At 44.4% G+C, this 25,681-nt stretch overlaps 2 protein-coding genes across 2 annotated transcripts; both read left to right on the forward strand.

Annotated features, from left to right (window-relative positions):
• Nucleotides 1-2,480: 2,480 nt before the first annotated feature.
• On the forward strand, nucleotides 2,481-4,055 carry LOC311236500 (E3 ubiquitin/ISG15 ligase TRIM25-like; the record flags this gene model as incomplete). Its single annotated transcript, XM_084324178.1, has 2 exons — nucleotides 2,481-3,488; nucleotides 3,585-4,055. 2 exons carry the CDS (start codon nucleotides 2,481-2,483, stop codon nucleotides 4,050-4,052), a joined length of 1,476 nt encoding a protein of 491 aa, XP_084180304.1. The 3' UTR covers nucleotides 4,053-4,055.
• Nucleotides 4,056-14,544: 10,489 nt separating this feature from the next.
• LOC311236501 (E3 ubiquitin/ISG15 ligase TRIM25-like) lies at nucleotides 14,545-25,074 on the forward strand (the record flags this gene model as incomplete). Its single annotated transcript, XM_084324179.1, has 2 exons — nucleotides 14,545-15,591; nucleotides 22,753-25,074. 2 exons carry the CDS (start codon nucleotides 14,545-14,547, stop codon nucleotides 24,424-24,426), a joined length of 2,721 nt encoding a protein of 906 aa, XP_084180305.1. The 3' UTR covers nucleotides 24,427-25,074.
• Between the last annotated feature and the right edge of the window lie 607 nt (nucleotides 25,075-25,681).

A 25,681-nucleotide genomic window follows, 5' to 3' on the forward strand; every position in this document is an offset into this window, starting at 1 on the left:
TCTACCAAACTTTCACTTTTCACCCCATTCTAGACTGATTTTAGACGTCTATGTCATGACGTTGAAACAACGTCTAAGCTTAGACGTTCAAAACACGTCTGGAATAGACGTCTACCAAACTTTCACTTTTCACCCCATTCTAGACTGATTTTAGACGTCTATGTCATGACGTTGAAACAACGTCTAAACATAGACGTTCAAAAAACGTCTAAGCTTAGACGTTCAAAACACGTCTGGAATAGACGTCTACCAAACTTTCACTTTTCACCCCATTCTAGACTGATTTTAGACGTCTATGTCATGACGTTGAAACAACGTCTAAACATAGACGTTCAAAACACGTCTAAGCTTAGACGTTAAAAACACGTCTGGAATAGACGTCTACCAAACTTTCACTTTTCACCCCATTCTAGACTGATTTTAGACGTCTATGTCATGACGTTGAAACAACGTCTAAACATAGACGTTCAAAAAACGTCTAAGCTTAGACGTTAAAAACACGTCTGGAATAGACGTCTACCAAACTTTCACTTTTCACCCCATTCTAGACTGATTTTAGACGTTTGTCATGACGTTGAAACAACGTCTAAACATAGACGTTCAAAAAACGTCTAAGCTTAGACGTTAACAACACGTCTGGAATAGACGTCTACCAAACTTTCACTTTTCACCCCATTCTAGACTGATTTTAGACGTCTGTCATGACGTTGAAACAACGTCTAAACATAGACGTTCAAAACACGTCTAAGCTTAGACGTTAAAAACACGTCTGGAATAGACGTCTACCAAACTTTCACTTTTCACCCCATTCTAGACTGATTTTAGACGTCTATGTCATGACGTTGAAACAACGTCTAAACATAGACGTTCAAAACACGTCTAAGCTTAGACGTTGAAAACACGTCTGGAATAGACGTCTACCAAACTTTCACTTTTCACCCCATTCTAGACCGACTTTAGCCTAGACGTCTATGGGCCATTTAGACGTCTTTTAAACGTCTATTCAACGTAAAATTGCTCAGAGGGTAATGTCCGCCTTGTTTCGAACTGGTTAAGCTTAGGCCCTCTTTCGAAGTTGGTTAAGGTTAGAGTTTGGAATCAGGGCTGGTGGTCTAAAATGTTCAATCAATCAATCGGGGAACATAGGACCCGGGGAACATAGACATGCTCCCCCCCCCCCTCTGATGGAACAGTCCACATTCATTCGTGCTTCATCTCGCGTCGTCCAGACTCCGTTGACAATCTACGCATGTGTATGGGGAGTAGGTGCTGGAAAAGGGACTTGATCTATCATCTCTGCCGATTTAGTTCTGATCGATTAGGAATGGGTCGCGCCGTGTTCAGGAGATTCAGGCGCATACAAGTCTATTCGATCATGTCTCCAGCACCAACCACTTACATCACGGCTCTCATCCACATTCATTCATATGCTCCCCCCCCCCCCGCTATCTCCTCCCCGATTTCAGAATCCCGGAAGTGTTGCGGTGGTCTATCTATTATATGACTCTGAGTTCGATAACAGTTCGAAACAAGGCAGACATTAATACAATTTTCAATCAATCAATCAATCAATCAATCAATCAATCAATCAATCAATCCAATAACACATGCTTGTAGTGCCGAGAGATGGGAGTCGGAGACGGTGGCTCGAGGCAGAGTGAATAGTATTTATTGAGTACACCTACACGATACAGGGTTACTGGAAAGCTAGAATGACTGCCCAAATAAGAATGTTCAATGTTCTAGAATGGTCTACTATGACATCATCACAAACATTCCAGAATGTTCGGGCGGAACTAATGTTCTAGAATGTTCCTAACAATAGGTCCGTGGGTGAATTATGCATAGATATCTATAGAACACTAGATAGCTTAAGGCGGAGTCACCAGCGTCACTGAACCGCCGCCATCTTGCTCCAGTTAGCCTTGAGTGAGAGTGAGTGAGCTGCACAGACAAAAATACTCATAACTCGCTGAAATATTGACGGATTTACAAACGGGTTGGTTTGCTATAAACATCAAATATGTAGTTATGATACTGCATACTTATAATTTTTTTTTTTTTTTAAAGATGTTTTTTTTTTACAAACCACTTGAATCATAGCCACGTTAATAATGCTTGTAATAAACCAAACCGTTTGTAAATCCGTCAATATTTCAGCGAGTTATGAGTATTTTTGTCTGTGCAGCTCACTCACTCTCACTCAAGGCTAACTGGAGCAAGATGGCGGCGGTTCAGTGACGTCGCTCTCCATTGGCCGGCAGCGCAGGCAAGCTATCTAGTGTTCTATATATATCTATGGAATTATGTACCATTACACAATCACTACACGCTCACTTAAAACAGCGGTTCGTGGCTGCCACAGGCTTGCCCAGTGAGAGGATTCTCCGGCGCTGCAGCTGGACCCTATTGCCCACACGATCAGAGTTTAGTCTTCCTGAGAAAACCAAACGAGTGTCGCGTTGTCTTTGTAGAATAAAATGGCGCAGCAAGGAGTTGATCTGGACCGGGACCAGTTTTGCTGTTCTCTCTGTCTGGATCTACTGAAGGATCCGGTAACTATTCCCTGTGGACACAGCTACTGTATGGGCTGTATTAAAGACTGCTGGGATCACGATGATCAGAGGGGGATCTACACATGTCCCCAGTGCAGGGAGACCTTTACTCCCAGGCCTGTTCTGAAGAAAAGCAATATATTGGCTGACGTGATGGAACAACTAATGAAGACAGGACTCCAAGCTGCTCCTCCTGATCACTGTTATGCTGGACCTGGAGATGTGGCCTGTGATTTCTGCACTGGGAGAAAGCAGAAAGCCCTCAAGTCCTGCCTGGTATGTCTGACCTCTTTCTGTGAAACTCACCTCCAGCCTCATCATACTGTAGCACCGTTAAAGAAACACAAGCTGGTCAAAGCCTCCACACGGCTTCAGGAGAACACCTGCTCTCGTCATGACGAAGCTATGAAGATTTTCTGTCGTACTGATCAGCAGTGCATCTGTTATTTGTGTTCCATGGATGAACACAAAGGCCATGATACGGTCTCAGCTGCAGCAGAAAGGACGGAGAGACAGAAAGAGCTTGGCACGAGTCAGCAGAAAATCCACCAGAGAGTCCGGGAGAGAGAGAAGCAACTCAAAGAGGCCCAACAGACTGTTGATTCTCTCAATCGCTCTGCTGATAAAGCAGTGGAGGACAGTGGGAGAGTCTTTATTGAGCTGATACGCTCCTTGCAGACGAGGCGCTCTGAGCTGAAGAAGGTCATCAGAGCCCGACAGAGGACCACAGTTTCTCAGGCTGAAGAACTGCAGAAGAGACTGGAGCAGGAGATAGCGGACCTGAGGAGGAGAGCCACTGAGCTGGAGCAGCTCTCACACACAGAGGACCACATCCACTTTCTACAGAGTTACCCCTCCCTCTCCCGTCCCAGTGAGTCTGCAGACTTACCCAGCATGAGCATCACTGTCCTTCCTCTCCTGTACTTTGCAGATGTGACTGAGGTCGTGTCTGAGCTGAGAGACAAACTAGAGGACGTTCTGAAAGAGCAGTGGCCCAGAATCTCAACAGTGAATGCAGTTAATTTTTTACTGCCACCAGAGCCCAAGACCAAAGCTGACTTCTTACAATATTACTCTCGGATCACACTGGACCCAAACACATTACATTACACAACACAGGTTCTGGGTAGAGAAGGTCTGACTGGACGCTGTTACTGGGAGGTGGAGTGGAGCCATTGGGTTTATGTAGCAGCCTCCTACGAAGACATTCGTATAGATCGGACAAAATTCAATTACAAATCCTGGGCTTTAGAATGCAGATACATAAGTGATGATTACAGCTTCAGACACAATAACAAGAGCATAACAGTACCGGGCCCCCGGTCCTACAGAATAGGAGTGTACCTGGATCACAGGGCAGGTACTCTGTCCTTCTACAGCGTCTCTGACACAATGACCCTCCTGCACAGAGTCAACACCACATTCACTCAGCCTCTCTATCCTGTACTTTGGTTTCCATCATGCATTGGGAAGGCTGAGTTCTGTGAGCTGAAGTAGAGATCAGTGATATTCACAGCTCCTCTACCCAGGGTTTGGATTTAAATTGATCTTGAAGATGCTGAGTTGTGAAATAGGAGGTAATTAGGAGTTACATTCACTGACAGTCACTCTATCGTTCTGAGGGACACACACACACACACACACACACACACACACACACACACACACACACTATGTTTAGCTTTGTTTCTAGTTTCTACTTTCTAACCTACCGGGGTAAAGTTTGTTTGGTTGGATATTTACATATTCACATATCTTCAATACCTCTGCCCCTTTTGCATGCGGGGAAGTCAAAATCTTTATTTACATACTCAGGGTAGGTTGGACCACAATATGCAACCATTTTATTTTTATTTGATCACCGTTGGTCAATTACTGTGGGATTTGGGTCTGTCCCTCCTCTCTCTGGGGGGGGGGGGGGGGGGGTTGGTAACAATGTGGTGGCCGGACCTCCATGTGGAGGTTGATTCAGCTTGTATAACCTTCTCCCTCACCTCTTATCTCTGGGCAGCCGGGACACTTCATACGGGACACTCTTCTATCTTCCAGGCCTTCGGTTGAACCCATAGCCAGGATGTGTGGGGCATGGGTCAGTCGTAAATGCATTCATTGAATATTGTGCATTTTGTCTTTTGTTCTTTTATTCTTACTAAATAAACGTTGACGTCTAAACCCAGAAGGACCCGTGTCGTGTGGATATTTGCTAACACAACGCAGAAGAATTGACTTTACTCACTGTTTTACATACATGTACCACATGAGAAATTCAGTCAATCTATAAAATATATTTGATATTATGAACTATATATATATGTATTGAAGACACTGTTGGACTGTAACAATTCCATGTACGAATAAATTAAAAAATAATTGCTCTGCCTCAGTATGAACTATCTTCTATGGCACTACCTCCCCTGGTGGCCATTATCCTACCACATTGAGAATGGTCCAAGAATGGTCCATCTCTAGAAAGTACCCACAAATTATATATATATTATGTATATATAATATATATATATATATATATATATGTAACGGAGGTACCGCAGTATATCCACAGTCACGGGTACAAGTAGTGACGTGGCTGTGGATGGTAAGCGGTACTGCAAGTAAACTCACTCCCCAGAGGCATCCAGACCCGGAAGCGCTTAGTGGTCTGTGATGCCGCCCGCGACGCGGGCGTCCGGGGTTCAACTCCCACTCAGGGCGATCCCTTAACAGGGGTCGAATCGACTAAAACACAACGCAGACAAGATCACACCGGCTACATGTGGTGCCGTGACCCGGATGCCCTGGGTGGAGTGAGTTTAGGGGGGTGAGTGTAACGGAGGTACCGCAGTATATCCACAGTCATGGGTACAAGTAGTGACGTGGCTGTGGATGGTAAGCGGTACTGCAAGTAAACTCACTCCCCAGAGGCATCCAGACCCGGAAGCAAGAAGTGAATTCACTTCTTGCTTAGTGGTCTGTGATGCCGCCCGCGACGCGGGCGTCCGGGGTTCAACTCCCACTCAGGGCGATCCCTTAACAGGGGTCGAATCGACTAAAACACAACGCAGACAAGATCACACCGGCTACATATATATATATATATATATATATATATATATATATATATATATATATTAAGTATGGGTACCGTCTCAAAATCTGACTTAAGTAAAAGTATCTGGCTAAAAACACACTTGAGTAAAAGTCAAAAAGTCCTACTTTTAAATGTACTTAAGTACTAAAAAGTCAAAGAAATTTTTTTTTGAAAGGGATAGACCAGGGGTCTCAAACTCATTCCATCGTGGGCCAAGTTTTCATTTTAACTATACATTGCACCAGGTGAGTTAGTTGAAGAGGTGAGCCAATTAGTGAAATCATCAGCTGGTGTTTAGGCAAGGCTGGAATGAAACCCAGCAGACACTCTGCCCACAATGGAATGTGTTCTGCGATACAATGCTGAAATGAAAGAACAGAGGACACTTTTTTTTGCATTAAAATGATTGAATGCACTTCTCCATTGAAGGTAAACTAACATGGACGGCATTCACATCACAGCATGAATAATATCACAATATTAAAAACAGAATGGTGTATCCTGAATAATATCACAATTCACAATATTAACCACAGCATACTGGATTATCCTGAATAATATCACAATATTAAAGACAGAATACTGGAGTACCCTGAATAATATCACTATTAACCACAGCATAATGCACTTCTGGGTGTCTGGATGGCACTTCTGGGTGTCTGGATGGCACTTCTGGGTGTCTGGATGGCACTCCTGGGTGTATGGATGGCACTTCTGGGTGTCTGTCTGGATGGCACTTCTGGGTGTCTGTCTGGATGGCACTTCTGGGTGTCTGGATGGCACTTCTGGGCATGTGGCCGGCCCTCCTCGGGGGAATCCAGGCTGAACCAGCTCACAGGCCTCCCGGGATAGATGGCCGAGGGGGGCTTGGAGATGAACTCCGGCTGCAGGTCGATGTAGGCCCTGCTGCGCCTGTAGCTACGCACCTCGCTCCACGTGGCCGGCCTCAGAGAGCGATCCTGAGAGGCTGGTGAAAAGATCATAATAATTCATTACATTTTATATAGCGCTTTTCTCAGACTCAAAGCGCTCCCCACAATGTAGGGTGGAAATTGCCTCCTTCACCACCACTGGTAGCACCCAGCCTTGGGCTACGCAGGCTCAATTATTTTTTACTTAAAATGTCAGCAACAGTGTAATGTTGTATATTTAATTTGTGACAGAGAATCAGAAAATGAGGAACATGTGGTGAAAATAAAACATGTTTCAAAGTCATTGTTTGAAACTGTAATGACATTATTAAAAGTACTCACTCATATCGGTACTATACAGCAATAATAATAATAATAATAATAATAATAATAATAGATCAAATTTATATAGCGCCTTTCATAGAACCCAAGGTCGCTTCACAATCAGGACAAAAAATAGGGCAAGGAAAATAGGGGGGGGGGGGGGAAGGGGGGATGAGGGAAGGTAAGGGATAATGGACCTAATCTAATCTAAACTAACTGATGGGGAAACGCCTTGGTGAAGAGGTGTGTTTTTAGAGCGGATTTGAAGGTGTCCAGGGTTGGGGCGTTGCAGATTTCGGGGGGGGGAGAGAGTTCCAGAGGATAGGGGACGCCACGCTGAAGGCTCTGTCCCCAAAAGTCCGTAACCTGGTGCGAGGGATGGAGAGGAGACCTAGATCAGAGGATCGTAGGTTCCGGGATGGAGTGTGCTGCTGGAGGAGATCAGACAGGTATCGGGGGGGGCGAGGGCATGGAGGGACTTGTAGGTGAGGAGCAGGAGTTTGAAGGTGATGCGGACCTTGACTGGAAGCCAGTGGAGGTGGATGAGGGGGGGGGTGATGTGCTGCACAGGGTCTCAGCAAGTAGCCAAATGTAAATACAGAAAGATCAGGACATCCCTGGTAAAGATCCAAAGTCCAAAAGACATTCTAGGTGTCTCTTACATCTCTAAAAAAAAAAAGTAAAAATAAAAAAAAAGATGCTCCTTCCAGCTAGGACCTGCCTTAGAAGCCCGGTGAATCCTGTGTGTTTTCCTTTCATTGCCGGTGCTCCATCGGTAACAACAGCGGACAGTTTATCAAACCCCCCATATTGCTGCACGGCACTTTCAACAGTGTTGAATATGTCCACACTAGGGCTGACCCCTATTAGTCGAATAGTCGACTAATCGATCGAAAAGGAGCCATAGTCGACTGCCAACCTCTTAGTCTAATGCAAAAAAAATATATATATTTTTTAATATTGGCCTGGGGCCGCATGGCTGCTAGGTAGTATGTTTCTTTCTCTGAAATGTAATTGAGTAAAAGTACAAGTATACAAACCTAATAATACTCGAATAAAGTACAAATCCCCCAAAACAGTACTTAAGTATTGTAACGGAGTACAATTACTCAAGTACTTTACACTCCTGAACATGGGCCTCTGTTTACGGCTGCTCTCCTCTACCTCCTGAGCCACTGTCACCCGTATGTAGGGCATGGAGTACAATGTTGTTCAGAACAGACCCATCTGTGTTATAGGAAGCTGGAGGAGAGAGAGAGAGAGAGAGAGAGAGAGAGAGAGAGAGAGAGAGAGAGAGTTGTTCTTCTGGTGGCAGACTTTGAGGGAGACAGACCCTAGATAGGAGCTGCTGGCTCAGGAAGAATGGCCATTCATTGAATATTGTGCATTTAGTCTTTTTGTTCTTTTATTCTTCTTACTAAATAAACATGGACGTCCGTCTAAACCCAGAAGGACCCGTGTGGATATTTGCTTGAAACATGCCGTTTCACCGACTGAACCTCAATATAGAACTTTGAACACAACAAGAGCGGAGAAAGAGTGAGTGTGAGAGAAAGAAGAGAGAATGAGAGAGAGAGAGTGTGTTTGAGAGAGAGAGAAAGAAAGAAAGTGTTTTATTTAGTACTGTATGTTTACCATTTTCTCTTTGTGCTTATGAGTTTTAGTGGGTTTTCCTTGACAATGTAAACAAGAGAAAGTCCTGAACTATGTAAAAAAGAAAACATCTATGAATCACAGTAAACTAGACACTGTCTCTTTAAAGCGACTCCTCCCCTGAACAACTGTAACCAGGAACCATATCTGTATGTGTGTGTCATATGATGAATTGAAAATGGGGGACCCTGATGGAAGCAAGACGAAAGTCTTTCTCAGGTCTGCATCCTCTTAACAATTGTATGTATTGAGCTGTACTGTACTGTACCCATTCTGCAATCTGTTAATAAACTTTTCAATCAATCAATCAATCAATCAATCAAGCAACTCCCACCCACACGGAGTAGGGTCCAGCTGCAGCGCCGGAGAATCCTCTCAAGGGGCAAACCTCCGAGCTGCTTCTATAGAAAGTAGGTTCGTACTAGGTTCAGGAGATTCAGGCGCATACAAGTCTATTCGATCATGTCTCCAGCACCCCCACAGCAGTAGCTGCAACCACTTACATCACGGCTCCCATCCACATTCATTCATATGCTCCCCCCGCTATCTCCTCCCCGATTTAAGAATCCCCGGAAGTGTTGCGGTGGTCTATCTATTATATGACTCTAAGTTCGATAACAGTTCGAAACAAGACAGACATTAATACAATTTTCAATCAATCAATCAATCAATCAATCAATCAATCAATCAATCCAATAACACACGCTTGTAGTGCCGAGAGATGGGAGTCGGAGACGGTGGCTCGAGGCAGAGTGAATAGTATTTATTGAGTACACCTATACACGCAGGGGGGCCGGACTGGGGAAATAATTCATACCGGGAGATATAGCGCGAAATATAGCCCCAATCAGGCCACTTTTTAAGCGGGGGTCTGGGGGTCCCCCACCCGGAACATTTTAGTTACAAAGACTTAATTTCCTGCATTCTGGTGAATTTTAGTGGATGTGAATCACAAACTAATGAGCCAACAATTGCTTAGTACAATGTACTGTTATGAACCTCAAATAAAACTGTTGTGGCACTAGCAATGGTACTCTCTCCACCTTCAAAAAGCAAAAAGCAAAAGCACAACATATTTTTCTATTTACTATTATAATACAGTTAACCACTCTCTCCACCTATTCAAACAAGGCAAGAGCACAATACCATATTCACTTTACTGATGCACTACCCATCAACAGTTAAAATAGCCCTTTACAAACATTAAATAACAGACCTTTCATTACAATACTATAATAACAGTAGCCACTGCCAGAATAGTGACACATGTATCGCGTGTGGTGAGCATTGCGTTGTCTCAATCATTTTAACTATAAAATTAGCTCAAAGTATGAGCTCACTGACTGAAATTTCCAACAAAAAGCATCAATTGTCAAATAATATTGATCACATTAACTAGACTAGATGTTTTTGAGGAAATTAGAAAGGGAACAACAACTTAACCCTTGTGTCTGATCAGATTCTTATTTTTTTGATAACTTTGCAGTGATTATGTTTGTAGCCAATGTGGCAAAGGTGTGTAATCTTTTAATTATCTTGGAATTATTTTGACTCTCTCTTTCATAAATTGTTTATTCAACTTCAGCCCCAATCATAACCACCACATATTGTTTTTTGTAATGTCAGATTTAACAACTCCTTTTGGGAGTTGTGCCATCTGCCATTCCATTCGCCGCCTCCACTGTCAATCAGTTGTATCGCCTGGTCCCGCCTCCACCAATCACAAGCGGCAGCACGGCTCCATTGTGTGTGTGTGTCCGCTTGAGGGAGAGAGTCAGATAGTTCTCCAACTCTGTCGCAGACAGTGAAATCCTGGTTGTTCCCCATCCACCTGGTTATCTAAAAACTATCGCGCAGAGCCGCCGCCACAACTAGAAACAATGGCCTGCCAAAAAAAAAAAAAAAATTATAATATATATATATATATATATATTTTTTTTTATATAATTTTTTTTTTTATCTGTGCAGGCCAGGCCACCGGGAAAACTCCCGGTGCTCCCGATGGCCAGTCCGGGCCTGGGCGTAGCTGTAGATTGTGGGCCCCATGAAAGAATGTATCTGGACTGTAGGCCCCCAGTGAATGCGAGCGCACGTAAGCGCGCGAGCAAAATAAAATTGTGGTCATTTATTTATTGATGAAAACGCATAATATGGTTTTTACCTATACATTCAGATCAGCAGTTCAGCACCTGCACTGTTGGTGGGTGTCGCATTGCGTTCATCTTCAATGAATGGACCAATGCAATAGTCTACCAAAGCCCCCCCCCTCTCTCTATATCTCACACACACACACACACACACACACACACACACACACACACACACACACACACACACACACACACACACACACACACACACACACACACACACACACACACACACACACACACACACACACACACACACACACACACACACACACACACAAGCTAAAAGCAATAGGTTTTGATAGTTTATCAGTGAGCTGGATACAATCCTACCTGGAGGGGAGAGAACAGATGGTGGAGGTAAACGGTACCTGAGCTGTGGTGTTCCACAAGGAAGCATACTAGGACCGCTACTATTCCTAATTTATGCAAATGACATGTCGTCAGCTTGTGACTGCAACTTGTTCCTGTTTGCGGACGACTCAGCCCTGCTGGTCTCTGACAAGAACAAGTTACAGGTTGAAAAAGCCCTCAGCTCGGAACTAGGCAAAATCTGCATATGGCTCGCCGACAACAAACTATCATTACACATGGGCAAAACAGAGTCCATACTCTTCGGTTCAAATAACAAACTCAGCAAGACCGACGGCTCCTCGGTTACAGTGAGTGACAAGTATTGTCACAAGGAAAGATGAAATTACCTACCTAGGTTCCATCCTAGAGGCTAATCTTTCCTGTGACAAAATGGCATCCAATGTAATAAAAAAAGTCAACCAACGAACTCGATTCTTGTACCGGATCTCCTCTCTGGTAAACAAGAATACCCTGAAGACTCTGGCAGGAGCACTCATTCAAGGGTACTACGACTATGCTTGCACCTCATGGTACCAAAGCACCTCAAAGGCACTAAAAAACAAATTACAAACATCTCAAAACAAGCTAGTCAGACTACTGCTTGACCTGACTCCTAGAACCCACCTCACCCCGGCCCACTTTGACAACCTAGGATGGCTTAGAGTAGACGACAGAGTACAGCAACTTGCAATGGGCCTGGTCTACAAGATACACTACGCGACCAAGGTACCCATGTACATGTCAAAATACTTCCCAAAGGTCAGTGAATACCACGATCACAACACCAGAGGGAGCTCCACAAATCATGTTAAACCCAGATTCGGCTCAAACAAGGGACTAAACACGTTTCGCAATTATGCCACATCAATGTGGAACGCCCTACCCAAAGCTGTAAAGGAATTTGAATCACTACCCACTTTCAAAAACACTCTCAAAGAACACCTACGTGAGACTGCAATTCGAAACTGGCCCCTACAAATGTCTTAACCCAGTTGTACAGTAAATTACCAAGTATGGCTTTGTCAGTATTCCAATGTACAGTGTACAGTGTCCCCCCCCCCCCACCCCAACCCCCCCCCCCCTCCAATGTACAGCCCCCACCCACCAACCCCACCCCACCCACCCAACCTCCTCCAATGTACAGTTTCTACGTCAAATGTATATACACTCTTTTTCTGGACACTTTTTGTATCACAAACAGTACTGTATTTGCAAATCTGATATGTCATAAATGTAAGATGTAGCAGTACTGTCTATCTGTATGTCATGTATGTCATATATGTTATGATGAATTGAAAATGGGGGACCCTGATGTAAACAAGACGAAAGTCTTTCTCTGGTCTGCATCCCCTTAACAATTGTATGTATTGAGCTGTACTGTACTGTACCCATTCTGCAATCTGTTAATAAACTTTTCAATCAATCAATCAACACACTTCAGAAACAAACATAGTATCAATGAGAGCATCAATAAATACACCTGAGTGATGTCTACTAAAAAAAAAATCTGGGCCCCCCCCCCCAGTGCTGGGCCTTTGGAATCATCCTAAACTACCCCCCCCCCCCAGCTACGCCCCTGCCTACACGATACAGTACGTTACTGAAAAGCTAGAATGACTGCCCAAATAAGAATGTTCGAATCTAGAATGTACTACTATGACATTGAAGTGTCTTTCTTAGCTTCATTCATCTCTATCTGTGATCGTATAGTTTTCTATTACCCTTTTCCTCTGCATTGGTTTAGGTATTTTCAGATGTTCGGTTCAAGTAAGGGGAGACGGACAACGTGGTCAAAATACAACGGGCGGCGGTGTTTATTAATAAAACCACAGCTTTAGGAATCAACAAATACATCGTCTCTTTGGTTCAATCTAATTGTCTCTTTGATGTGGCAGTTTTGTCCATGATCTGATCAGCTAGGGCCGATCAGAGCCGTTTCTCCGGTGGTGGTGTTGTTGTCTCTCGGGTTTCCCATGACAACACCGAGTCCTCTCTTAGTGGTTCGCTGGTCTGGTTGTCAAGACAACCTTGCTTTCGGATCCTGGGAGGTTTGGGAGCGCTTGGTTTTCATCTACTCTCGGTGGAGTCTGCTATGAGCCTCGGCTCGGCCATCTGGTCTCAATTGGCTCTCTGTGTCATCGGCTTTTCAGTAGCCTGAGTGGCGAGTCTCCCTCTGTCGGTGGAGGTTTTCAGCGCTCCAGCTGCGATGCGATCTCTGTCATCGTCTGTGTCTCCCTCTCGCTGTGTCAAGGCTCTGCTCTCGAGTTCTGTGTGTCTCTCCAGGTCATTTCTGGTGTGTCTGTCTCCAGTCTCCAGGTTTCCTTCTGGTCTCCTCCTCCCGTCACCGGGTGTGTGTCTGTCCGTCGCCATCAGCCCTTTTTATCAGAGAGAGAGAGAGAGATAGAGAGAGAGAGAGAGAGAGAGAGAGAGAGAGAGAGAGAGAGAGGGGGGGAGAGAGAGCGTCCCTGCCTGCCTATTCACGTCCATACGCTTTCCTTATTTTGGTCACATTCCAGCAGAAACCTGTCTGCTGGTGTCCTGTGACCACATGTTTCGCTGACACAACCGTTTCACCATATAACCTTGCCGGGCTGTTTAATCATTGATTAGTTTAATGCGTGTCATCTCTTCATGCTTCTTGTGACAACAGTTTTCATAGTCTATGGGGAGACAGACTGGCTCTTGATGCATAGATAATAAAACATGAGCTATTTCCATCTACAAACTCTTTACCATTCTGTAATTGCATTTTAGAATACTAAGATAATTCTTTATTGTCTAGACAGTGACTCACTGTCTTGTCTTCAGTTGGGTCCACTTTTTACTTTATTTTCCTGATGAACATTTGACCAATACTGTATAGTTTTACCTTCTAGTTTTCTGATTTGCTAAACCTTGATGCATTTTGAACACTTGGCCTCACTTGAGTGCTGCTGACTCATCTATCTGAGAGGCTCTTTTTACAGTCCGATTCACTTTGTCCCCTGACCACTCTGCCATGTCGTAACTTGAAAGTCCTTACTTAGGGTAGGGGTCAGTTTTATTGTCTTAAGGTCAGCCATCTGTTTCTGGGGAGTCAACCTGCCTCAAGCCTAGGGTCTCAGAAATAACTCACATGGGGATATCTAAAATGGCCCTTCTCTCAAATCAGCATTTTGTCTTTCTAATCATTACCTGGTACATTTCACTTGCATTTATTCATGTTTTCATTTAGAAATATACGACAACATCATCACAAACGTTCCATAATGTTTGGGCGGAACTAATGTTCTAGAATGTTCCTAACAATAGTTCCGTACCATTACAATCGCTACACGCTCACTTAAAACAGCGCACCGCGCTCCGAGCTGCTTCTATAGAAAGTAGGTTCGTACTATAGGTTCGTGGCTGCCACAGGCTTTGCCCAGTGAGAGGATTCTCCGGCGCTGCAGCTGGACCCTATTGCCCACACGATCAGAGTTTTGTCTTCCCGAGAAAACGAAACGAGTGTCGCGTTGTCTTTGTAGAATAAAATGGCGCAGCAAGGAGTTGATCTGGACCGGGACCAGTTTTGCTGTTCTCTCTGTCTGGATCTACTGAAGGATCCGGTAACTATTCCCTGTGGACACAGCTACTGTATGGGCTGTATTAAAGACTGCTGGGATCACGATGATCAGAGGGGGATCTACACATGTCCCCAGTGCAGGGAGACCTTTACTCCCAGGCCTGTTCTGAAGAAAAGCAATATATTGGCTGACGTGATGGAACAACTAATGAAGACAGGACTCCAAGCTGCTCCTCCTGATCACTGTTGTTATGCTGGACCTGGAGATGTGGCCTGTGATTTCTGCACTGGGAGAAAGCAGAAAGCCCTCAAGTCCTGCCTGGTATGTCTGACCTCTTTCTGTGAAACTCACCTCCAGCCTCATCATACTGTAGCTCCGTTAAAGAAACACAAGCTGGTCAAAGCCTCCACACGGCTTCAGGAGAACACCTGCTCTCGTCATGACGAAGCTATGAAAATTTTCTGTCGTACTGATCAGCAGTGCATCTGTTATTTGTGTTCCATGGATGAACACAAAGGCCATGATACGGTCTCAGCTGCAGCAGAAAGGACGGAGAGACAGAAAGAGCTTGGCACGAGTCAGCAGAAAATCCACCAGAGAGTCCGGGAGAGAGAGAAGCAACTCAAAGAGGCCCAACAGACTGTTGATTCTCTCAATCGCTCTGCTGATAAAGCAGTGGAGGACAGTGGGAGAGTCTTTATTGAGCTGATACGCTCCTTGCAGACGAGGCGCTCTGAGCTGAAGAAGGTCATCAGAGCCCGACAGAGGACCACAGTTTCTCAGGCTGAAGAACTGCAGAAGAGACTGGAGCAGGAGATAGCGGACCTGAGGAGGAGAGCCACTGAGCTGGAGCAGCTCTCACACACAGAGGACCACATCCACTTTCTACAGAGTTACCCCTCCCTCTCCAGTCCCAGTGAGTCTACAGACTTACCCAGCATCACTGTCTTTCCTCTCCTGTACTTTGCAGATGTGACTGAGGTCGTGTCTGAGCTGAGAGACAAACTAGAGGACGTTTGGTTTCCACCATGCACTGGGGAATCGGATGCTGAGTTCTGTGAGCTGAAGTAGAGATCAGTGATATTCACAGCTCCTCTACCCAGGTTTTGGATTTAAATTGATCTTGAAGATGCTGAGTTGTGAAATAGGAGGTAATTAGGAGTTACATTCACTGACAGTCACTCTATCGTTCTGAGGGACACACACACACGCACACGCACACGCACACACACACACACACACACACACACACTGTTTAGCTTTGTTTCTAGTTTCTACTTTCTAGCCTACCGGGGTAAAGTTTGTTTGGTTGGATATTTACATATTCACATATCTTCAATACCTCTGTCCCTTTTGCATGTGGGGAAGTCAGAATCTTTATTTACATACTCAGGGTAGGTTGGACCACAATATGCAACCATTTTATTTTTATTTGATCACCGTTGGTCAATTACTGTGGGATTTGGGTCTGTCCCTCCCCTCTCTGTTCCAGGGGGGCGTTGGTAATAATGTGGTGGCCGGACCTCCATGGGGGAGGTTGATTCAGCTTGTATAACCTTCTCCCTCACCTCTTATCTCTGGGCAGCCGGGACACTTCATACGGGACACTCTTCTATCTTCCAGGCCTTCGGTTGAACCCATAGCCAGGATGTGTGGGGCATGGGTCAGTCGTAAATGCATTCATTGAATATTGTGCATTTTGTCTTTTGTTCTTTTATTCTTACTAAATAAACGTTGACGTCTAAACCCAGAAGGACCCGTGTCGTGTGGATATTTGCTAACACAACGCAGAAGAATTGACTTTACTCACTGTTTTACATACATGTACCACATGAGAAATTCAGTCGAAATCTATCAAATATATTTGATATTATGAACTATATATATATGTATTGAAGACACTGTTGGACTGTAACAATTCCATGTACGAATAAATTAAAAAAGAATTGCTCTGCCTCAGTATGAACTATCTTCTATGGCACTACCTCCCCCTGGTGGCCATTATCCTACCACATTGAGAATGGTCCAAGAATGGTCCATCTCTAGAAAGTACCCACAAATTATATATATATTATGTATATATATATATATATATATATATATATATATATATATATATATATATATATATATATATGAAAGTATGGGTACCGTCTCAAAATCTGACTTAAGTAAAAGTATCTGGCTAAAAACACACTTGAGTAAAAGTAAAAAAAGTCCTACTTTTACTTTTGAGTACTTAAGTACATTTAAAAGTAGGACTTTTTTTACTTTTACTCAAGTACTCAAAAGTAAAAGTAGATTTTTTTTGAAAGGGATAGACCAGGGGTCTCAAACTCATTCCACCGTGGGCCAAGTTTTCATTTTAACTACACATTGCACCAGGTGAGTTAGTTGAAGAGGTGAGCCAATTAGTGAAATCATCAGCTGGTGTTTAGGCAAGGCTGCAATGAAACCCAGCAGACACTCTGCCCACAATGGAATGTGTTCTGCGATAGACAATGCTGAAATGAAAGAACAGAGGACACTTTTTTTTCCGCATTAAAATTATTTAATGCACTTCTCCGTTGAAGGTAAACTAACATGGACGGCATTCACATCACACCATGAATAATATCACAATACTAAAAGCAGAATGGTGTATCCTGAATAATATCACAATTCACAATATTAACCACCGCATACTGGATTATCCTGAATAATATCACAATATTAAAGGCAGAATACTGGAGTGCCCTGAATAATATCACAATATTAACCACAGCATAATGCACTCCTGGGTGTCTGGATGGCACTTCTGGGTGTATGGATGGCACTCCTGGGTGTCTGGATGGCACTTCTGGGCACGTGGCCGGCCCTCCTCGGGGGAATCCAGGCTGGACCGGCTCACAGGTCTCCCGGGATAGATGGCCGAGGGGGGCTTGGAGATGAACTCCGGCTGCAGGTCGATGTAGGCCCTGCTGCGCCTGTAGCTACGCAACGCGCTCCACGTGGCCGGCCTCAGAGAGCGATCCTAAGAGGCTGGTGAAAAGATCATAATAATTCATTACATTTTATATAGCGCTTTTCTCAGACTCAAAGCGCTCCCCACAATCTAGGGTGGAAATGGCCTCCTTCACCACCACTGGTAGCACCCAGCCTTGGGCTACGCAGGCTCAATTATTTTTTACTTAAAATGTCAGCAACAGTGTAATGTTGTATATTTAATTTGTGACAGAGAATCAGAAAATGAGGAACATGTGGTGAAAATAAAACATGTTTCAAAGTCATTGTTTGAAACTGTAATGACATTATTAAAAGTACTCACTCATATCGGTACTATACAGCAATAATAATAATAATAATAATAATAGATCAAATTTATATAGCGCCTTTCATAGAACCCAAGGTCGCTTCACAATCAGGACAAAAAATAGGGCAAGGAAAATAGGGGGGGGGGGGGAAAGGGGGGATGAGGGAAGGTAAGGGATAATGGACCTAATCTAATCTAAACTAACTGATGGGGAAACGCCTTGGTGAAGAGGTGTGTTTTTAGAGCGGATTTGAAGGTGTCCAGGGTTGGGGCGTTGCAGATTTCGGGGGGGGGGGGAGAGTTCCAGAGGATAGGGGACGCCACGCTGAAGGCTCTGTCCCCAAAAGTCCGTAACCTGGTGCGAGGGATGGAGAGGAGACCTAGATCAGAGGATCGTAGGTTCCGGGATGGAGTGTGCTGCTGGAGGAGATCAGACAGGTATCGGGGGGCGAGGGCATGGAGGGACTTGTAGGTGAGGAGCAGGAGTTTGAAGGTGATGCGGACCTTGACTGGAAGCCAGTGGAGGTGGATGAGGGTGGGGCTGATGTGCTGCACAGGGTCTCAGCAAGTAGCCAAATGTAAATACAGAAAGATCAGGACATCCCTGGTAAAGATCCAAAGTCCAAAAGACATTCTAGGTGTCTCTTACATCTCTAAAAAAAAAAAGGTAAAAATAAAAAAAAAGATGCTCCTTCCAGCTAGGACCTGCCTTAGAAGCCCGGTGAATCCTGTGTGTTTTCCTTTCATTGCGGGTGCTCCATCGGTAACAACAGCGGACAGTTTATCAAACCCCCCATATTGCTGCACGGCACTTTCAACAGTGTTGAATATGTCCACACTAGGGCTGACCCCTATTAGTCGAATAGTCGACTAATCGATCGAAAAGGAGCCATAGTCGACTGCCAACCTCTTAGTCTAATGCAAAAAAAAAATATATATTTTTTAATATTGGCCTGGGGCCGCATGGCTGCTAGGTAGTATGTTTTCTTTCTCTGAAATGTAATTGAGTAAAAGTACAAGTATACAAACCTAATAATACTCGAATAAAGTACAAATCCCCCAAAACAGTACTTAAGTATTGTAACGGAGTACAATTACTCAAGTACTTTACACCCCTGAACATGGGCCTCTGTTTACGGCTGCTCTCCTCTACCTCCTGAGCCACTGTCACCCGTATGTAGGGCATGGAGTACAATGTTGTTCAGAACAGACCCACCTGTGTTATAGGAAGCTGGAGGAGAGAGAGAGAGAGAGAGAGAGAGAGAGAGAGAGAGAGAGTTGTTCTTCTGGTGGCAGACTTTGAGGGAGACAGACCCTAGATAGGAGCTGCTGGCTCAGGAAGAATGGCCATTCATTGAATATTGTGCATTTAGTCTTTTTGTTCTTTTATTCTTCTTACTAAATAAACATGGACGTCCGTCTAAACCCAGAAGGACCCGTGTGGATATTTGCTTGAAACATGCCGTTTCACCGACTGAACCTCAATATAGAACTTTGAACACAACAAGAGCGGAGAAAGAGTGAGTGTGAGAGAAAGAAGAGAGAATGAGAGAGAGAGAGAGTGTGTTTGAGAGAGAGAAAGAAAGAAAGTGTTTTATTTAGTACTGTATGTTTACCATTTTCTCTTTGTGCTTATGAGTTTTAGTGGGTTTTCCTTGACAATGTAAACAAGAGAAAGTCCTGAACTATGTAAAAAAGAAAACATCTATGAATCACAGTAAACTAGACACTGTCTCTTTAAAGCGACTCCTCCCCTGAACAACTGTAACCAGGAACCATATCTGTATGTCGTGTGTGTCATATGATGAATTGAAAATGGGGGACCCTGATGGAAACAAGACGAAAGTCTTTCTCAGGTCTGCATCCTCTTAACAATTGTATGTAGTGAGCTGTACTGTACTGTACCCATTCTGCAATCTGTTAATAAACTTTTCAATCAATCAATCAATCAATCAATCAATCAATCAATCAATCAACCAATCAACCAATCAATCAATCAATCAATCAATCAATCAAGCAACTCCCACCCACACGGAGTAGGGTCCAGCTGCAGCGCCGGCGAATCCTCTCAAGGGGCAAACTTCCGAGCTGCTTCTATAGAAAGTAGGTTCGTACTAGGTTCAGGAGATTCAAGCGCATACAAGTCTATTAGCACCCCCACAGCCGTAGCTGCAACCACTTACATCACGGCTCCCATCCACATTCATTCATATGCTCCCCCGCTATCTCCTCCCCGATTTAAGAATCCCCGGAAGTGTTGCGGTGGTCTATCTATTATATGACTCTTAAGTTCGATAACAGTTCGAAACAAGGCGGACATTAATACAATTTTCAATCAATCAATCAATCAATCAATCAATCAATCAATCAATCAATCAATCAATCAATCAATCCAATAACACACGCTTGTAGTGCCGAGAGATGGGAGTCGGAGACGGTGGCTCGAGGCAGAGTGAATAGTATTTATTGAGTACACCTACACGCAGGGGCGTAGCTGTAGATTGTGGGCCCCATGAAAGAATGTATCTGGACTGTAGGCCCCCAGTGAATGCGAGCGCACGTAAGCGCGCGAGCAAAATAAAATTGTGGCCATTTATTTATTGATGAAAACGCATAATATGGTTTTTACCTATACATTCGGATCAGCAGTTCAGCACCTGCACTGTTGGTGGGTGAGCCTAGTAAAGGATGTCGCATTGCGTTCATCTTCAATGAATGGACCAATGCAATAGTCTACCAAAGCCCCCCCCCTCTCTCTATATATCTCACACACACACACACACACACACACACACACACACACACACACACACACACACACACACACACACACACACACACACACACAGGGGCGTAGCTGGGGAGGGGTAGCTTAGGATGATTCCAAGGGCCCAGCACTGGGGGGGGGGCCCAATTTTTTTTTTTTTTTTTTTTTTTTACTAGACATCACTCAGGTGTATTATTGATGCTCTCATTGATACTATGTTTGTTTCTGAAGTGTGTGTGTGTGTGTGTGTGTGTGTGTGTGTGTGTGTGTGTGTGTGTGTGTGTGTGTGTGTGTGTGTGTGTGTGTGAGATATATAGAGAGAGAGGGGGGGCTTTGGTAGACTATTGCATTGGTCCATTCATTGAAGATGAACGCAATGCGACATCCTTTACTAGGCTCACCCACCAACAGTGCAGGTGCTGAACTGCTGATCCGAATGTATAGGTAAAAACCATATTATGCGTTTTCATCAATAAAAAAATGGCCAAAAAAAATTCCGCTTGTGCGCTTACGCGCGCTCGCTTTCACTGGGGGCCTACAAATACATTCTTTCATGGGGCCCAGAATCTGGAGCTACACCCCTGCACACACACACACACACACACACACACACACACACACACACACACACACACACACACACACACACACACACACACACACACACACACACACACACACACACACAAGCTAAAAGCAATAGGTTTTGATAGTTTATCAGTGAGCTGGATACAATCCTACCTGGAGGGGAGAGAACAGATGGTGGAGGTAAACGGTACCCTATCCCCCCCCCCCTCACAGTGAGCTGTGGTGTTCCACAAGGAAGCATACTAGGACCGCTACTATTCCTAATTTATGCAAATGACATGTCGTCAGCTTGTGACTGCAACTTGTTCCTGTTTGCGGACGACTCAGCCCTGCTGGTCTCTGACAAGAACAAGTTACAGGTTGAAAAAGCCCTCAGCTCGGAACTAGGCAAAATCTGCATATGGCTCGCCGACAACAAACTATCATTACACATGGGCAAAACAGAGTCCATACTCTTCGGTTCAAATAACAAACTCAGCAAGACCGACGGCTCCTCGGTTACAGTGGGTGACAAGTATTGTCACAAGGAAAGATGAAATTACCTACCTAGGTTCCATCCTAGAGGCTAATCTTTCCTGTGACAAAATGGCATCCAATGTAATAAAAAAAAGTCAACCAACGAACTCGATTCTTGTACCGGATCTCCTCTCTGGTAAACAAGAATACCCTGAAGACTCTGGCAGGAGCACTCATTCAAGGGTACTACGACTATGCTTGCACCTCATGGTACCAAAGCACCTCAAAGGCACTAAAAAACAAATTACAAACATCTCAAAACAAGCTAGTCAGACTACTGCTTGACCTGACTCCTAGAACCCACCTCACCCCGGCCCACTTTGACAACCTAGGATGGCTTAGAGTAGACGACAGAGTACAGCAACTTGCAATGGGCCTGGTCTACAAGATACACTATCTGTATGTCATATATGTTATGATGAATTGAAAATGGGGGACCCTGATGTAAACAAGACGAAAGTCTTTCTCTGGTCTGCATCCCCTTAACAATTGTATGTATTGAGCTGTACTGTACTGTACCCATTCTGCAATCTGTTAATAAACTTTTCAATCAATCAATCAATCAATCAATCAATCAATCAATCAATCAATCAACACACTTCAGAAACAAACATAGTATCAATGAGAGCATCAATAAATACACCTGAGTGATGCATTGTCTACTAAAAAAAAAAATCTGGGCCCCCCCCCCCAGTGCTGGGCCTTTGGAGTCATCCTAAGCTATCTAGAATGTACTACTATGACATCATCACAAACGTTCCAGAATGTTTGGGCGGAACTAATGTTCTAGAATGTTCCTAACAGTTCCGTACCATTACAATCGCTACACGCTCACTTAAAACAGCGCACATCCGAGCTGCTTCTATAGAAAGTAGGTTCGTACTAGGTTCGTGGCTGCCACAGGCTTGCCCAGTGAGAGGATTCTCCGGCGCTGCAGCTGGACCCTATTGCCCACACGATCAGAGTTTAGTCTTCCAGAGAAAACCAAACGAGTGTCGCGTTGTCTTTGTAGAATAAAATGGCGCAGCAAGGAGTTGATCTGGACCGGGACCAGTTCTGCTGTTCTCTCTGTCTGGATCTACTGAAGGACCCGGTAACTATTCCCTGTGGACACAGCTACTGTATGGGCTGTATTAAAGACTGCTGGGATCACGATGATCAGAAGGGGATCTACACATGTCCCCAGTGCAGGGAGACCTTTACTCCGAGGCCTCTTCTGAAGAAAAGCAATATATTGGCTGATGTGATGGAACAACTAATGAAGACAGGACTCCAAGCTGCTCCTCCTGATCACTGTTGTTATGCTGGACCTGGAGATGTGGCCTGTGATTTCTGCACTGGGAGAAAGCAGAAAGCCCTCAAGTCCTGCCTGGTATGTCTGACCTCTTTCTGTGAAACTCACCTCCAGCCTCATCATACTGTAGCTCCGTTAAAGAAACACAAGCTGGTCAAAGCCTCCACACGGCTTCAGGAGAACACCTGCTCTCATCATGACGAAGCTATGAAGATTTTCTGTCGTACTGATCAGCAGTGCATCTGTTATTTGTGTTCCATGGATGAACACAAAGGCCATGATACAGTCTCAGCTGCAGCAGAAAGGACGGAGAGACAGAAAGAGCTTGGCATGAGTCAGCAGAAAATCCACCAGAGAGTCCGGGTGAGAGAGGAGCAACTCAAAGAGGCCCAACAGGCTGTTGATTCTCTCAATCGCTCTGCTGATAAAGCAGTGGAGGACAGTGGGAGAGTCTTTATTGAGCTGATACGCTCCTTGCAGACGAGGCGCTCTGAGCTGAAGAAGGTCATCAGAGCCCGACAGAGGACCACCGTGACTCAGGCTGAAGAACTGCAGAAGAGACTGGAGCAGGAGATAGCGGACCTGAGGAGGAGAGCCACTGAGCTGGAGCAGCTCTCACACACAGAGGACCACATCCACTTTCTACAGAGTTACCCCTCCCTCTCCCGTCCCAGTGAGTCTACAGACTTACCCAGCATCACTGTCTTTCCTCTCCTGTACTTTGCAGATGTGACTGAGGTCGTGTCTAAGCTGAGAGACAAACTAGAGGACGTTCTGAAAGTGCAGTGGCCCAGAATCTCAACAACAGTGAATGCAGTTAATTTTTTACTGCCACCAGAGCCCAAGACCAAAGCTGACTTCTTACAATATTACTCTCGGATCACACTGGCCCCAAACACAACACACACACTTCTGTCTTTGTCTGATCACCCAGAAAGATTTGTTCAAGGGTCTCAGGTTCTGGGTAGAGAAGGTCTGACTGGACGCTGTTACTGGGAGGTGGAGTGGAGCGGATGGGTTTCTGTAGCAGCCTCCTACGAAGACATTAGTAGAACAGGCACTGAGGAGAGGGGTGTATTTGAATTTAGTAGAACAGACACCTGGGAGACCTGTGAATTTGGATGCAATTCCAAATCCTGGGCTTTAGAATGCGGACACCTTGATTACAATGACATCTTCAGACACAATAACAAGAGCATAACAGTACCGGGCCCCCGGTCCTCCAGAATAGGAGTGTACCTGGATCACAGGGCAGGTACTCTGTCCTTCTACAGCGTCTCTGACACAATGACCCTCCTGCACAGATTCAACACCACATTCACTCAGCCTCTCTATCCTGGACTTTGGTCTCACATACACACTGGGGATGCTGAGTTTTGTGAGCTGAAGTAGAGATCAGTGATATTCACAGCTCCTCTACCCAGGTTTTGGATTTAAATTGATCTTGAAGATGCTGAGTTGTGAAATAGGAGGTAATTAGGAGTTACATTCACTGACAGTCACTCTATCGTTCTGAGACACACACACACACACACACACGCACACATGCACTATGTTTTGCTTTGTTTCTAGTTTCTAGCCTACCGGGGTAAAGTTTATTTGTTTGGATATTTACATATTCACATATTTGATTCCCATCTTCAATACCTCTGTCCCTTTTGCATGTGGGGAAGTCAGAATCTTTATTTACATACTCAGGGTAGGTTGGACCACAATATTCAACCATTTTATTTTTATTTGATCACCGTTGGTCAATTACTGTAGGATTTGGGTCTGTCTCTTCTCTCTCTGTTCCAGGGGGGGTTGGTAACAATGTGGTGGCCGGACCTCCATGTGGGAGGTTGATTCAGCCTGTATAACCTTCTCCCTCACCTCTTATCTCTGGGCAGCCGGGACACTTCATACGGGACACTCTATTTTCAAGGCCTTCGGTTGAACCCATAGCCAGGATGTGTGGGGCATGGGTCAGTCGTAAATGCATTCATTGAATATTGTGCATTTTGTCTTTTGTTCTTTTATTCTTACTAAATAAACGTTGACGTCTAAACCCAGAAGGACCCGTGTGGATATTTGCTAATACAACGCAGAAGAATTGACTTTACTCACTGTTTTACATACATGTACCACATGAGAAATTCAGTTGAAATAATATTATGAACTATGTATATGTATTGAAGACACTGTTGGACTGTAACAATTCCATGTACGAATAAATTAAAAAATAATTGTTCCTCCTCAGTATGAAGTATCTTCTATGGCACTACCTCCCCCTGGTGGCCATTATCCTACCACATTGAGAATGGTCCAAGAATGGTCCATCTCTATAGACAGCTTCATCTGGAGTCTTGGAATAATATTGACCAAATTGGGGGAGGGGGTAACTCTAGCTCCCCTAGTGGTGGATTCAGTATTGCACCAGCTACTGAAATTATTTGACTAAATACTATAGTGTTTTTCAGGATAGAATACAACTTAAAGGTCGTATAAATGTTATCTGATTTCTCCTGATTGGATGAAGTGGGAACGGGATAGCAGAAAATATATCTGTTTACTGCAGAGTGGAGGGACTGGGAGACCCATGTTTCTGACAAAACACTCAGTGATGATTAGAATAGAACAGAAGTACTTTATTGATCCCGAGGGAAAT

This window comes from Notolepis coatsorum, assembly GCF_963971535.1.
Source record: "Notolepis coatsorum genome assembly, chromosome: 11".
Taxonomy (NCBI): Eukaryota; Metazoa; Chordata; class Actinopteri; order Aulopiformes; family Paralepididae; genus Notolepis; species Notolepis coatsorum.